Genomic DNA, 16,837 nt, shown 5'->3' with positions numbered 1-16,837 from the left:
AGTTCTTTCTCTTAGAGTGATTGAATGTGCATTTAATCTGAGACAAGCTCTTTGAAAAGATATCAGGATCACACCTACTGTAGCAGCAGTGATAGCGAATGTGAGTGTGAGTAGTAGCAAATAGCATCAATAGTAGTGATAGATGTAGTAATAGTCTTTGTTTTTAGTTATATGTTATCAGTCTCTCTCACTACTAGTCCGAATAATGCTTTTTCAGTGGTTCTCAAAGGTTGCATGTGTGAATAGTAGTCATAGTACTGCTGTGTTGATACTGGCCATTTACCAAAACCACAGTTGTGGATTTTCCACAAAAGCAACAGTAATAGTGCATATTTGTAGCATACAACTTCTAACACAAGCAAATTAATGGAATGAGTTATTATTAGAGTTACAAAATCCACATAGTGAGGAGGTTGGGGTTGATGGATGGGTCAAAAAAAGATTGGACTTTAATCATGAACCTATTAAAAGAGCTGGGTACGGTGGCAGTGGCATTCCTCAGCTTTGCTGCCAATTTGTGTGGCCACTCTGGGTACTGCAACAATAGACATGCAACATGGATCACTATTATAAAATAGACATTTTTAATAATGTTGACCTGACACAAGGTAGTAGCCTAGTGGTAACAGCAATATTGCCATGTCATTACCTTTTTTATGTGAAAGATTTGTTTTGGGGCATTTTTTGCCTTTATTTGAAAGTACATGGCATAGAGGCTGAGAGGAAACTGGGAGAGAGAGAAGAATGACATGCAGCAAAGGTCCCTTGCTGGAATCGAACAGGGGATCTTGTGATTATGTGGCATGCACAGTAACCACTTGGCTACTAAAGTGCTCCATTAGTGGTACCTTTACTAGGAACAATAGTAAAAGCAGCAATAGCACTAGTAGTTCTTCTAGTGTTATTAGTAATGTTAGTGGAATTAATAGTAGTAGCAGTGTTAGAAACAGTGCTAATCTCAAACCATTAGTACCATTACTACTGCTAGCAGTTGCAGTTGCAGCAGTAGTAGGAACAGTAGCGGTTGTACGAGTGAAGTTAGTAGTGGTGGTTGTCATACCAGCAACAATAGTACTTACACTATTGGTGGTAGAAGTATTAGCAGCAGCAACAGTAGCAATAATGGTAGTAGTAGTAGTAGTAGTCATAACAGCAGTTACTACAGTAGGCTAGTATTTTTTTGACTTACACCTTCCTTGCTTCCTGCACCATGATGTCAGTGACTGCTGTTGGTGTGTTTAGCTGATGGTGGCTGATGAAAGGTTTTACAGAAAAAACAGGAAATGGCACATGGGTCAACTAATGAGGAGTAACAAGCTCTCTGTGTTCAGACACCCCACTCCCTGTCTCACCTGACATGTATAAGCAGACCTGTGTTGATACTGCCCCTTTCATGTACTGTACAGCATGCTCACACTCGTCCCCTGTGTGTGTGTCTGTGTGTGTGTGCATGCGTGCTTGTAAGAAGCGAATGATGTGCTATACATGTGTGTTACTCAGTGACACTGTTGTGAATGTCCAGTGAAAGTTAATTCACACACACCGAATCACCTTGCAATTGTAATTTTCTCCTTGTCTTCTCCCTTGGCTCACCCTCTCTATGAAACTCTTTCCCCTCCCTCGCTCTTTTCTTATCTTCACAAATCAACATTCCTCTGATCCCATCTCCTCTTACTTTCTGATTCTCACCTTGGCATATGTTGGGATCCCTGCTGCCTCACATCCTCCTCCACCTCCAGATGCCCGCTCGCTGCAGGAATGCGGTGAACATTGTGCTCACCACCCTTTTTGCTGCGGTGGTCCTATTCACCATCCTGCTGGCCTATGTCACGGGTAAACCTGTTAATAAAAATTCATTTATTCTCATTCATCATGGCTCAGCAAAGTACTTGAGGATAAAAACAATTGAAAGTCACATTTTTCACTTGCTCTCTCTGTGCTCCTGTGTTCATGTAAAGGTTACCAGTTTATCCACACTGAGCAGCACCACCTCTCCTTTGGCCTCTATGGTGCCTTCCTCTCCCTCCACCTCTTCCTCCAGAGCCTTTTTGCCTTTCTGGAGCATCGACGGATGAGGAGCCCCTCTCGGCCACAGCACCTCCGTCGCACCGTGGCCCTCTGCATAGCTGCCTTCCAGGAAGATCCAGACTACCTGAGGAAGTGCCTGCGCAGCATCCGCCGAATCTCCTTTCCTGGCCTGAAGGTGGTCCTGGTCGTAGACGGGAACAGGCCTGAAGACCGTTACATGATGGACATTTTCCAGGAGGTGATGGGCGGGGCTGACCAGGCTGGAAGTATGGTGTGGAAGGGAAACTACCACAGTGATGGGAGTGGTGTAGGAGGTGTCGCAGACGGAGGGAGAAGCACAGTTCACATGGAGGAGGCAGCACGAGTGGCTCGGCTGGTCAGAGGCTGCCGCTATTCCTGTATTATGCAGGAGTGGGGAGGAAAGAGAGAGGTGATGTACACTGCCTTTAAAGGACTGGGGGACAGTGTGGATTATGTGCAGGTAAGGGACTCACACAATAAATTACTTACATGTGCCTCTATATTGAATGTCAAAAACAGGATACCAGACTAAAAGATGGTGCCCATTTACTGAATTAAAGCCAAAATTAAATGATTTCCTGAGTGTTCTCACTCACCTCATCGACTTTACAACAGGATCATACCACAGACCTAAAAATAGCTTTTCTATGGAAATTAAAAACAGTAATGGATTATAAATTCACAACAAAGAGTAATGATTGACCTTGTGTCAGGTCAACAGTCTTACAATGGTCTATTTCAGCAAAGTTTGGTTGTGCCACCGTACCCAGCTTTCTCAATAGGTACATGATTAAAGTTCAATGTTTTTTTGACCCATCCATTCACCCAAACCTCCTCACTATGTGGACTTTGTAACACTAATAATAACTCCACCTCATTCCATCAATTTGCTCTTGTAATCACTTCAGTCATTAAAATTGAAACAGAAAATTAAAAATTAGAAGTTTTAATGCTACAAATATGTACTATTTCAGTTACTTTTTATGTAGCTCCTATCTGCCTCCATAAAAGTGACAGAATCTGTAATGCAAGGGCAAAAAAGAACAACAACAACAAAAAACTCACTTTAGAAATGTGTCCTACTACGGGACATGTAATCTATGAAGACATACAATAGAACACACCTCATTGCCCCGGTCATGTCTTGAATGTTGCCCATTTATTGTTCCAAAACATTGTATTGGTCTGATAAAAACTAGTTTTTCTTGTCATTGAGGTATGACTTTTGATACAGTGTTTGTGTTTTTTGTAGCTGCTTCCAGAAGAGCATCATGTCCTTTTAACTTTTCTTTGTAGTCACTGCAGTGACTGCAGTATATTTTTATCTCCCAGAGAGTTTTCTTCTATTATGTTAACAGATGATTTTGGCAGCAGGCCCCACACAAACACCTAGAAGGTTTTCTAATATTAAGTTAGCAGGTGATTTTGGCAGCAGGCCTGATACAGAAACACTTCCATTAACAGTGTGATCATATGAATGCTGTGTAGCAGCATACATAATCACATTTCATAAAGCCATCAATGAATGCTTATTTATATTCATCTGCACACTCTAAGCCAGTATCATCTAAGTCAGCTGAACTGCTAATTTGATATCTGCACCACTTCTGTGCTAGTGCATACAGATGTGCACATTCCTCTGAATGAAATTGATTTTACACATGAACCTAAATATTGCTTGATTACTGTGAATTCTAACAAAACCATTGGAAAGTCCAACTTTTTTAGTAGTAAAAATAGCAGTAATACTTAATTTGGGTACACTTGAGCTTAAACTGTACCACAACAAAGTTGAGGTATCACAAGGTAAATGTGCATCTATGGGTGACCAACAAACACATAAAAGTTATTATGTAACTGTAAATCTACATCAGACTGTTCATAGTATAAAGAGGTTACCTATTTGCATTTCAAACCCAATAACCAGCTGTTGCATGCCCTCTGTGCCCTTGCCCTGGGTCAAAGGTCATGTACACAGCTGACCCAGAGCTGTGCGATTACAATGAACCAGCTGGGATCTCTGTCAGCAGTCTCTCATTTCTCTCTCAGACTTCAGCATCAATACTACTGAGTGTTGTACAACACCTGAAACTTGACCAGTGGCTGTATATATGAGTATGGGGGCTTGTGTGTGAACCTCATCATTATTGTACCTGTGTGTTTGTTATGTCCTTTTTTAGGTGTGTGACTCTGACACAGTTCTAGACCCAGCATGTACCATTGAAATGCTGAAGATCCTTGAGGAAGATCCAATGGTTGGAGGAGTTGGTGGAGATGTACAGGTAAAAAACAATACTTTCCATTCATGAGAACTTAATGAAGCACCAAGATTGAAAATGAACCAGCAAACTCTTAGGCCATCAAGATTGATCAAAAGCTGACTGCAACATGCCTATAAAAGTAAGATAACCCTTTAATTCCTTTCTTCACTTTATTTCCACTCCTCCAGATCCTCAACAAGTACGACTCGTGGATCTCCTTCCTCAGCAGTGTTCGCTACTGGATGGCATTCAACATTGAGCGAGCATGCCAGTCATACTTCGGATGTGTCCAGTGTATCAGTGGCCCTCTGGGGATGTACAGGAACTCCTTGCTCCAGCGCTTTCTAGAACCCTGGTATCACCAGACCTTCCTTGGCTCCAAGTGCAGCTTTGGTGATGATCGCCACCTCACCAACAGGGTGCTCAGCTTCGGCTACAAGACGAAATACACAGCGCGATCACAGTGCCAGACTGAAACGCCAACCGAATACCTGCGTTGGCTTAACCAGCAAACTCGATGGAGCAAGTCTTACTTCCGTGAGTGGCTCTACAATGCCCTGTGGTTCCACAAGCACAGCCTCTGGATGACCTATGAGTCCGTGGTCACTGGCTTCTTCCCCTTCTTCTTGGTTGCCACGGTCATCCATCTCTTCTACCGTGGAAGGCTGTGGAACATCCTGCTCTTCTTGTTAACGGTGCAGCTGGTTGGGATGTTGAAGGCTACTTATGCCTGTTTCCTGCGTGGCAGTCTGGTCATGATCTTCATGTCACTCTACTCTCTGCTCTACATGTCCAGCTTGCTCCCTGCCAAAATATTCGCCTTGCTCACCATCAACAAGGCTGGATGGGGCACTTCAGGACGCAGGAAGATTGTGGTCAATTTTATTGGTGCTGTGCCTGTCACAGTGTGGACTATGGTGCTGCTCGGAGGTGTGGTGTATACAATCTATTGTGAAACACAGGAGCCATTCAGTGAGACAGAGAAAGCATTATTGATAGCAGGGACAATACTCTATGCCTGCTACTGGCTCATTCTGCTGGTGCTCTACCTGGCAATCGTAGCCAAACGGTGTAACAAAAGGGAAGAGCAATATCACCTGCCATATGCTGAGGCATAAACCTACTACCAGAGGGACTGGTAGGGCATTTGCCCATAAGTTTCACTGCAGTATGATTCTAGCAGGGTCTCTAGTGACCCTTTGAACTGCTAGAGTGATGGCCTATGCACCAGGAATGCAGTCATCTTAATCAGCTGTACTACAAAGGTGTGAATCTGAAATCTGAGCAGCAAGAATCTGATCCAGTTGTGGGAAGACTTGGAGATCCACACAGCTCTTCCACTTATATCATGCTCAATGGTGCTTCACATTGAAAAACCAAACCAAATGGAACTGATCCAGGTTATAAAGTGTTTATACACTTGTAATAATGACACGCTCAAAAGAAATTTAGGTAGTTTATGGGTTCAGGTTAGCTGTATAACTGTGACATAAGGGTGCAGGATGGTGCTTTTAATGATTATAAAGCAAGATAAGGGACACAACAGACTAAGGAGACATAGAGTTCTCGATTAATAGGTGGTTCATTTTTTGTGTTCTTCATTTTAATATAGATGAGATGGAATGAAATGTGACGGGACTGAAAATAGATTTTAAAAAATAGGTTTAAAAAAAAAAAGTTTTGTCAGATTAGTCAAAGCACTACACGAATGGAATCTTAAAAGTGGTGTATTTGCTTAGAAAGTCAATGGAACAATGCAACTGGGCATAAACAAATGGAAATTTGTTCTCTGCGGCACAAATCAAGGCAAAGAAGTATCTGAAACTTGAAACATATTTAACTCTAGTATGAAAGTCTGTGCTAAATTGTGACGCCTTATGATTCTATTTTATTACAATATAGAAAAGAGAGAAAGCAACATAACATAAATAACTTGGTGAATTCTGAGATTAGCCAGAGCTGACACACAAACACACACATCCATTCTACACACACATACACTGTTTATGCATGAATTCCTAGCTAGCCACAGCCAACATCTATACATTTGGTACACTGACCATTTGTGAACAATAAACATTGGCTGCAAAAACAGTCAAGTGGTCAAATTGGAACAAAATCTTGGTTTGCGTTCTCTCTCTACACCAGTGATCATTAGGATTGGGTTAAGTCTATCTTAAAAAATACTCACATGCCATCTGTACAGTGTGGATGGGCACATAGAAAATAAGGTGGGTCTAGGTTCTGAAATGTATATGGTAACCAAAATAGGCCATTACAACTATACTTGACTGAATGCACCACAGTTTAATTATACAAGCATCATCATCATCAGAGGTAATGTTACAGGCACCAAGATGAACATTAACAGCATCACATAGCCTGGCACTGTGGTCACATATTCAAACACCGACACACACTTACACACAAACAAAGAAACAGACACGCGCACACACACACACACACACACACACACAGATGGCAGACGCAGCAACATGAAATCCAACTGTACACCCAACAAAATTGTACTGAATAAACATTAAATAGGCAATAGATTGCTCCAAATTTGTGAATTAACTCACTTTTAAAGATTACAGCAGGAGGTGACAGGGCTTGGTGTTATACACTGAAATATTTCATGGTTCATAGTCCAATGCCAGTTTTTACCTGACCTGAAACTGGTGCAGGAGTAGGTGTCTGGTTTGAGAAGGACATCTTTTTGTGACTGCTTTGTTTCACAAGGGTTTGACCTACATTAATAGGTACTAGCAAGGGGAAAGTAGGCTTCTGTTCCTCTGTGCAGCAGTGTGGGCTGTACACAGTGAAAGAGAAGGGGTTGCATGTATGAAATGCACTTCCACTCAAAAGATTTGACCATGATCGTTTAGTAAACAAAAAGCAATAACAAGAACTGTTTTATTTCGATTGGTTGCATAGGCAGATCATTGAAACTGGAAGATCCAAGAAAAAAGGAAGATTTCTGATAGGGTGGGCCTGAGTGCCAAGTAGGTGGACCCAGGCCCACCTACACTAACAACAATAAGGATATGATGACTTATCGTACAATAAGGTAATTATCAACATCATCATGTCTATGTATTGACTTCTCATATGATACATGGACATGACCTTGATAATCTTTTTTACCTCAATATTGCAACACTTCAAATTAGCAGCTAAGAGTCTATTCATGTCACATTGACTAAGCTAGTAGTGTCCTCCATTCCTCACTGTGTACGTCCTGAGTGGAGACTGCAGAGGCAAGCAGCGCCGCTTATATGAATTAAAGGTAAATAACTCTGTCCCAGCCCATAATGACTCTCTGTTTTTACAGAAACGTAGCGCCCACTCTCCAATCCCACCCCCTGCCCCCTTTGCATTATTATGCTATTATATTGTCATTATATCAGTGGTATAAAATGATCTTCAGATGACAATAATATCATTTACCGCAATTATTTCTGAGACAATATATTGTCCAACAAAAGTAGTTATCATGTTAGCGAAACTGTTTGGGTTTTTCCCTCTTTATGTGATATTTAATACTAGTCCAATGTAGGTTTGTTGCTGTAACAAAATATAGAAGCCTTTTATTAGGCTTCAGAGGAACTTCACAATGCATAAAGACAGTACTACAGGTTGTACTCCTCATCTTTTACAGTGTATGTGTGTTAGGAAGGTACGCAGCCGGTATAGAGAAGTGGAATAATGAGAAACCCAGAACTCTTTCGACACACTGTACATATGGGCATGTGAGTACTGGATAAAGATAGACTAGAACATTCTGAACTTCTGATCTTCTAAAAGTGTCCATATAATGACAGAGACTGCAGCCAAAAAGTCACCAATAAACAGAAAATGCAGAGAATATGAGAAGTTCACCTGTCACACACATTGAAATTGGTTATAATAGTGTGGATGTGTTCAGAGTAGAGGCTGAGACAGCTCTGAGATCAGTCTTTATCAACACTCTCATCAGCCATGAACAGCACAATCATCTGCTCCAGCTGTAATTTTGTGAAGCAGCTATGATTTACCAGAAAAGACAATCTCAACATTTCTGTATATGTGACATACAGTTGTATTTTTGGTGCTGTTGAGCAGTGTCAAATGATTAACTTATTTACTGTACATCCTGGTCCAATTCTCAGTTTACAATCACCAGTGGGTCGTAGTTTCATACAGTGATTCAAAGAATTTTTATATGGTTACTTTTATATACTGTAAAGGTGCCAAATCATGTTTGTGTAATAGTAAAGTTTTACTACGGGACACTATTCTCTTAACTGTGGACATCTGTGTCCTTTTTACGCTAGATGTAGACCTTGTCCATTCATTCCATCATCTACAGTGTAAAGACTAAAGACCAAAGAGATTTCTTCTAAAGTGAGAAACTTGAGAGTTTTGCCTTCACTCTGTCTTTTTGTCTGTGTTTTTCATGCAAATGATTTCAGCTCAATTTCTAAAAGATATGTTTAAAGACTTAAACATCCAGTCCATGTTTCAAGTGTGAGTAGTATCAGCATATGTGTTTTCACTGACATACGCTGTTTTCAATAAGCAGCGGACATTTCCTCTGTGTCATATTGTTTTTCTGAGCAGTCTGTGTAAGTTGAAACTTGAATGTTTTAAAAGGACACATACATTAAAAGAACATTATGTTTACAGGCTTTGTCAGTCTTTTTGATGGTCAACACACAATGCAAGAGCTTTTGCTTCTTCATCTGCTGATAGGTTTCCATCTCTGGTCATCACAGGACACTGGAATTTTCCTAAGTCATTAAAAATGCTTTCTGTTTTTGACACAATCCTTCCATTCATACCAAATACAGCCTGATTCCATGTTCCGATGACTGCATTGGTTTTTTCCTCATGCTGTCTCGTTTAATATCCTGATTATTCACAGTACTGTATGTTCACTTAAAAGGGGGGAAGTTCAGGAATTGATTGGGTGACAGCATCAATGTTCTTATTGAAGGACTGAAATGCTTAGGCATGATAAATACTAAGTGATCAAATTCTTCCCTGTACAATCCCCCAGCAGGTCTAGACTTTACTCTTTAATTTACAGGGACCCAACATTCCTCCATGAGCTGGACTTGGCGACAGCAGCAAGGAAAAACTCACCTTTAATGGGAAGCAAGCTTGAGCAGAAACAGACTAGGTGGGCGGCCATCTGCCTTGACCAGTTGAGTTGAGGAGTGGTCAGTGGAGGTGCACAAATCTCAGAAATTGTATCTTTTGCATTTTTTGGTCACTTTTCAAAAAATGATGAATGTTTGAACTAATTTGAACCAACACATGATTTGTTCAAAATGTATACACAAACTACTTGGCCTAACCCTAAGTTTAGCTTTAAGAGGTTTATTTGCCGTACTCCTGCTGCCAAGCAAACAATCCTGTATGTCAGGTACATTTTTAGAAAAAAAAACAAAACAAAAACAGCAAACGGCAAACAGCCTTCCCTTATGATTTGTCCATCAATGGTTCTCATTTTAGTAAGCAAGTATAATGAGATGGTGTGGTGTCACTAATTTCCATCATTTCGTATTCATAGAGAGGGCACAGATAGGGAAACAGAGTATGCCATGGGCCAGACCATGGATGTATAAAGAGAAGAACTGGATACAGGAAGAGCACTGAGCTTTGAAACCAATTTAACATAATGCTATTGGACCCAAAAATACTTTTTCCCATAGACTTACACTGTGAAAGAAGCGTCTGTAAATCAGCACCCCGTCTACGATGCTTTATCTGGTTCTCTTTATACATTCACAGGTCAGACAGGCAGTGAATTGAATTTGAAATGAAAATGACTGAATGGCTATTTGATACATATCCATGGTACCCAGAGAATGAATCCTAATGACTTTGGTGATTGCCTGACTTTTCCTCCAGCAGGTTTTGGTTCTGGTTTTGAGTGAAATGTCTCAGCAACTAATGGATGGATTGCCATGATAAACACTGTTGGTGATCAATTATTTTTTCTTCTAGCGCTTTCATGAAGTAAAGTCTAATTTGCTCATTAATTTGTTTCATTAAAAATACTTGAAAACTAGGACACATGAAGCTAAACAGGAGAGAGCCACAAACTGATAAGTAGAGACTGCTGGTGCTTTGTTTGCTGCAAAGGAACATACAGTATGTATATATTTGTATATAACTATGCATGTTAAAACATGCTAAATTAAGATGTTGAACATAATGAACAATATATGTGCTAAATATTACAATGTTAGCATTGTCATTGTAAGCATCCTGACATTAGGATTTATCTTAAAGCACCACTGTGCTTAGAGAGCCTAGTGTGACTACAGATCAAGTCATGTTACAACTAGGGATTTAGAGTGGAGGGCAGTTTTTTATTTACCATGTACGTGATGAATATAGCACTGAACAATGAACAAAATAACATAAATATAACATGATATAAGGTACTGTATGTTGAAAACTGAGAGCTGGATTTCTGTGAAATTTAAGTAGATATTCATGATACCCAGAGGATGAATGATAATGCTCTTTGTCCGTAGCATCAGGATCCTGCCACCTACAAAACATCTGTGCCCAATAAATCATAAATTCAGTGGGCATGATCATGCCCCACAGAGGAAGAACCCTTTTACATTAACATTTTCTTTTATGAGTAGCAAAAACAACACCAAAAACCAAACTCATTAATACGTTTTTACACCTGGCTGTGGTATATAAGTTGATGCATTCAAAGAGAAAATATATAATAAAAGTTAACAGGAACAAATCATTTTTTAAATATACCTTGATATGATATTACTGCATTTCATTCCAAACTAGTATGGCCAGTGGATATAGATAAAGAGCTGTTTCATTTATGAGGTTATGTGAGAAGTCTGACTTTAAAAGCATGTTGCGCCAGTGTGGCCAAGAAGTGTGTCTATTTAATGTACTTTGTGTGTGTGGGTGTGTGTGTGTGAGTGAGAGAGATAGATAGAGAGAGAGAGAGAGAGAGAGAGAGAGAGAGAGAGAGAGAGAGAGAGTTTGGGGCAGGTATCTTAATGCTGAGGAAAAGTGAACAGACGCTTTACATCAGCTCAATGAATCGGCCCTTCAGTCACCACGCACTAACAGGGTGGCTGTTTATTTCTGGGGTTACACCTCAACATGGGAACCGCCTTCATCAAACAAACACACGCACACTTACACGCTGTAAATATTCTGGCAACATATGTATGTTAGTACTGAGTCTGTGCACACCAAACTGATCTCTCAGCAGTTCTTTCTACTCATTCCTTGTCCTACTGATGGTAATGTTGGAACTGTGCTCTACAATGATATATCTCAACAACTATTGGATTGTTTACCATGAAGATTTGTACAATACAAATATACAGTATATGGTTGCCAGTTGAGAAATTCTACTGGTCATCACCTTACTTATCATCTAGCGCCACCAGCAGGTCAAGATTCTCCCTTAACCAGTGAAATGTCTCAACATTTACTTCGTAGATTGGCACATAGGTTCCTAGACTATGAATCCTAATGACTTTAATGATCTCCTAACTTTTCAATTCTAGTGCCAATGTATCAACAACTATTGGATGGACTGTGATTGGTACACATTGGTACAGATTGTCACCAGGGCTGGGTATTGTTCAAAAATGATGATACCACTACCAATCCAGGTACCCTTAAAGTCATACTGAAAACAAATTGAGTACTTGCTACTGGTGTGTAGTGTAGCCACACTTTAGAGCGTTTAGATGACATCTTGGCTGCTCAACTGTTAAGTGTGCTAACTCAGATTCACCATGACTTCACCACCACAGACGGGTTGTAGCTGCTGTGGCAGTGGGCCAATCACATGTCGTATTAAATTGAAAAATACTTGCGTTGATTGGCTGTGAGCGAGTCCAATAGTCATATTTTCTAGCTCTGGGTGCAAAAAGGATCAATTGCAGCAGGTATCGTTTGGCAGGAGACGTTTCAATACTACCACTACTTGGTATCAATTTATTTCAGTTGATACCTTCAAGGTTTTGGATACCGATACATGAAAGATATCGAGTACCAATACTCAGCCCTAATTGTCACCCCACTACTTTCCATTTAGTGTCATCACCAAGTCAAAATGTTAATTTGTTCAACACTAAATACACAAAATACCAAATATCTTGAAAATTGACATTCCCACCAGCTGTGTTTGGTGGTAATAAGCAAATGCTAGCATACTAACATCGTAGATTGAAATGGTGAACATGGTAAACGTAACACCTGCTAAACATCAGCTTGGTCACTTGGAGTATATTAGCATTATTACCATTAAGTACTCAAGTACAACCTAACATGTCTGTAGATTGTCTGGTTATCGATGTTATTAATGTGAACTGAATATGCAGGCAGCAAAATGTCAGTAAGTTCTACATTTTTGTGCCCATATAGTATGTATGAGTGTGAGGGTGAGAACGTACTTGAAACTGTTTAGATCATTCCAGAACTACAGCAATATTAGTTGAATCCTAGTTAAGGTAGAGACACGAAAGCCCACACAACAGCTTTCTTGACTTTACCCTTTGTTCATCTTGTTTTAAGGAAAAAGTGGAGTGTGAGTGGATCCCTGTCATCTGTCCTTATGAGAGATTTACTTGGTGGTTAAGAAAACAAAATAAAAATAAATAGTTCAATACAGCCTTTAACTCCTTTAGCCTTTAAAATCTCTACAGACTCAACAGGTTGGGGTATTTATTCAGAGTGTAATTTTATGGCACATTTACATTTCTATTATTCTAGTTTGGATGTCATCAATCAGACATTTTGTTTTACCTGAAAAGCCCCAACAAAAAATTCATATGCCTAAATCTTAATGAATGAGTTCACAAGTTAACACTGAAATAGGTTTATTCTTACCATCATTCCTCCTCATATATAATACGGTCTTGACCTGCTCTATATGAAAAGTGCCCTAAGATAACATCTGCTATGATTTGGAGCTTTATAAATAAAATTGACTTGACTCGACTCCTATTCATACTGACTATTAGAAGATCCCTTCATAATGTATTTTCAATGTAAGTGATGGACAACACAATCCACAGTCCCTCTTTTTGTTACTATACTTCCACCACAGCTCAATATGGAAATACAGAGGGAATTTGATATAGACTGTAAATCTGGCTGGCAGATATCCACTTGATATGACTTATCTCCAATATGTATTTTATGTTATTTACTGTAATTATTAATCTTTCACTGTTAATCACTTTGCATTTAAACTCCAAGGGCACATACTCAATCATTGTGACAGCCATCTGTAGTAGTTTTAGAGGTTAGATTATCACTTCACTGCTGTGGTTTTATTTGTGTTTACATCTAGTGGAAAAGTTGCCTATATATCACTGGTATGGAGTAGATCAGTACTGCTGGATTGATACTTCAATACACACAAGCTACTCATTTGGTATTGATTCTTCTAAAAATGAAAATCATTTAATTTTCATTCATATTTATTCATACTTATCAGCACAAATATCTTTATTTATTTTATTTACTTAAATGTATCATTAATGGCCAGCATGTGTCATGTGATTTGAATACCCATTTAAGAGTAGTACAGTATCAGTATTGTTAAAATTGTATAAAAAAAATATGTTTATCGTATCAAATTGGAAAAAGTTCTGTGTTGCCCCTCCCTAGTATGGACACTTACAGACTCAAGCTGCTGATGTCCAAAACTTTATTTATTTATTTTCACAGAAAAGATTCAAAATGATTCAGCCTTCCTTCCAGAGTGGGATATTTGTTGGTGTGGACAAGCCTTTGAAACAGTCAGGAAAATAATACAACGTTGACTCATACCCGCGAGGAGCCTCATTAATGTCTCTTGATAGAATCAGTTCAGGTAAAAAAGTTTCCCAAATCACGGTATTAATCAATATCAGGGGTGATTCTGATCAACTGAACAACAACTCAAACTGCATCCTATCAGATGTGGAAGGCAATGATTTATACAGTCACTCTTCGTTTCATAAAAAGTCAGTGTGGACCAACTGGATCAGCAGATCCTCCGTCCTGTTTATCTCCATTACACACAACTGCTACACCTTTTTCGGTACGTTAGTGATGATGGGTTTAGGGCGCGTCTTAAAGATCAGCTTCCGCTTGATGAGGGCAGACACAGAGTAAGAAGTGGAGGTGGATTCTTGCTGGTCTGTTTCCATGGATACCTGGGAGGCATCGTTGTTGTCCTGGCTACCTGTGGTGTCCTGTGAATGGCCGGGATGCTTGGTGAGGACAGCGAAGGGTTTCTCCAGTTTGACTTGCTTCCCATATAGAATGTGGTGCCCCACGAGTAGCACCGGCACCCCCTAGTGGAGAGAGGAGGAAGAACATCTGAGTATATAGTGAGAATATAAAAGCTATATTCTAATGATCTATAGGTGAGAAAATGCACTAAGATATCAATACAGTACCTGTACTCCACTGCTCAATATAATAAGTGCAGCCACATTAAAAGCTCAAATACATCAACAAACACTGTAAACTTAGCATTCACAGGCAAAAAAACAAACCATTCTTTTCGTATGCTGTTTGCACCAGGCATTAACATGACCACAAGTGAACAGCCGTGAAACATTACAGTGCAGAAGATATGTACTCAAATATGTCCCAGACCACCTCGGCAAGTGGAATGAGTGATCAGATCACAATTTGTCTTGGTGGTCATTTACACTTGTATTAAGTGCTGTCCAGTTGTGATTGAATCACCTGAGATGCATGTTAATGTCAGGTGTAAACAGGGTCTCTGTGATCAGAGGTGTGCTCAGAGGTTCTAACACATTGTTTTCAAACCATTGAAGTCACTGCAGTAATGCTTTTTCCCACACAAGATCTGAGGTCTTCAAAAAATAAATATCCACAATCTATGGTGGCCCTGAGGTGTAAAACGTATATTTCAGGAAACACAATAACAACACAGTAAACAACATTTCACAAAACACAAAATTCCACAAAGCACAATGGAAAACACAACATTTGACATTCATTGTGTTTCACATTCACCTCAGGGCCACTGTAACAATCTGATCTAAGAACAGGGTAAAATAAATGTATGCTCATTTATAGAATACACACTATAGACAGATAAATACTAGAGCTGAAATGTTTGACCAATTAATCAACAGGTAGGTTGACAGTAAGTTAACTGCAACTATTTTTGTGATCCTGTGTTTTAGCAAATACTAAACAAGCCCTAAAGATAGACATGTACTTGTAATGTCAGTGCTCACCAAAACAGCTAAAGTGCTACAGTGAAATCTTCATTATTTTAATGTAATGTCCTGATTATGATGAGACACCACGCTGCTTTTGTTCTCATCGCATCTGCAATATTTCTGTGCATGCAATGACCAGCCTGGATTCTATCAAATAGCTTACTTAGTTAGTTTCGTTTTAGTTTGGTTTTTCAGTGTGTTGCTTACCTCTGTGGTGTACAGCAGGTCTCCCATCACATTTCCTGCCAGACCAGAGTTGTGTCTGGCCACCACTTCTCCCTGCAGCTCCACCAGCAGCCACTCTGGAGGACTGCTGCCATCCACACTGCCTCTACAGGAGCATACACACACAACATCAGCCAAAGATACCGGGACAGATTTCATTCGTTATAATACAGGATATTATAATGCAAACCCTGTCGGAGTGGGAGCAAACATTTAGTACCAGCACCCCTTTAACATGCGTCCCCACTCAAAGATTAGCTTCCAATATGTATACTTCAATTCAGCATGCTTTCACCTTCCCTCAAAAGCAATAAAATATTAAACGTTTACATTTGATTCTGTTCCTGTGATTTACACTTTATTAGTGTTACCAAGCCAAATAAAATATTTACTGTCTGAATACCTCACTAATGATACCAGTGTCACATCTTGTTTGGTGACCAGATTCTGTGACCCGTCATGTCGGAAGAAATACTCAGACCCTTTACTTAAGTAAAACATATTAATACCACACTGTTAAAATACTTCATTACATTTTACTTGTAATTATGTATGTTTACATCCTTTACTTAAGTAAAAGTATTAATACCAAAGTGTAAACATACTTAAGTAAAAATCCAGCAGTTAAAGTCCTCCTTAAAGAAAATGTGTGTTTTTACCTTAGTTTGTACCTTTAAAGCTTAGCTGGTAATGCTTCCATACTTTTACCTAAGGAGGATTTTATTTGCATATGCTTATATTTTTACTATGAAGTATTTTAACAGTGTGGTATTAGTACGTTTAGTAAAGGGGTTTTAGTACTTCCTCCAACACCTTAGATCACACAATCTCATGGGTCACCAAATACAATGTAACACCGGCAAATATTAGCTATTAAGATAACTACCGTCAACGTCAGTTCACCATTCTTACCTTATAACTATTTGAACCATTGTTCAGTCAGATAGCGAGAACGCGCCGTTACGGTGACATTAACCAAACGGAAAGGACCGATCAATTATGAAAGCTTTAACATTAAAATATCCAGAGTTAGCTTTGATAACAATACAAACACAGTTC

At 39.5% G+C, this 16,837-nt stretch overlaps 2 protein-coding genes across 7 annotated transcripts in view; one reads left to right on the top strand and one right to left on the bottom strand.

Moving 5' to 3' along the window:
• has3 (hyaluronan synthase 3) overlaps positions 1–8,975 on the top strand; it is a 205,029-nt gene extending 196,054 nt beyond the window's left edge. For 4 of the 6 annotated variants that reach the window (XM_053319198.1, XM_053319197.1, XM_053319200.1 and 1 more), the window contains 4 exons: positions 1,740–1,833; positions 1,959–2,509; positions 4,230–4,331; positions 4,499–8,975. In XM_053319198.1, coding sequence (XP_053175173.1) covers positions 1,740–1,833; positions 1,959–2,509; positions 4,230–4,331; positions 4,499–5,428 — 1,677 coding nt within the window. In that variant the 3' untranslated portion in view covers positions 5,429–8,975. Of the gene's footprint in view, positions 1–1,078; positions 1,834–1,958; positions 2,510–4,229; positions 4,332–4,498 lie in introns of those variants that run through there. The other 2 variants (XR_008321414.1, XM_053319196.1) reach the window with 2 other exon arrangements.
• Positions 8,976–14,005: 5,030 nt separating this feature from the next.
• chtf8 (CTF8, chromosome transmission fidelity factor 8 homolog (S. cerevisiae)) lies at positions 14,006–16,825 on the bottom strand. Its single transcript, XM_053319203.1, has 3 exons — positions 16,691–16,825; positions 15,761–15,884; positions 14,006–14,647 (listed from the first exon to the last, which is right to left on the bottom strand). The coding sequence occupies exons 1-3, from the start codon at positions 16,708–16,710 to the stop codon at positions 14,378–14,380; spliced, it is 414 nt and encodes a 137-aa protein (XP_053175178.1). The 5' UTR covers positions 16,711–16,825; the 3' UTR covers positions 14,006–14,377.
• Between the last annotated feature and the right edge of the window lie 12 nt (positions 16,826–16,837).

Source organism: Scomber japonicus, chromosome 5, assembly GCF_027409825.1.
Source record: "Scomber japonicus isolate fScoJap1 chromosome 5, fScoJap1.pri, whole genome shotgun sequence".
In the NCBI taxonomy this organism is placed as follows: Eukaryota; Metazoa; Chordata; class Actinopteri; order Scombriformes; family Scombridae; genus Scomber; species Scomber japonicus.
The sequence above is the reverse complement of the archived record's forward strand: the minus strand, read 5'-3'. Positions and strand labels throughout refer to the sequence as shown.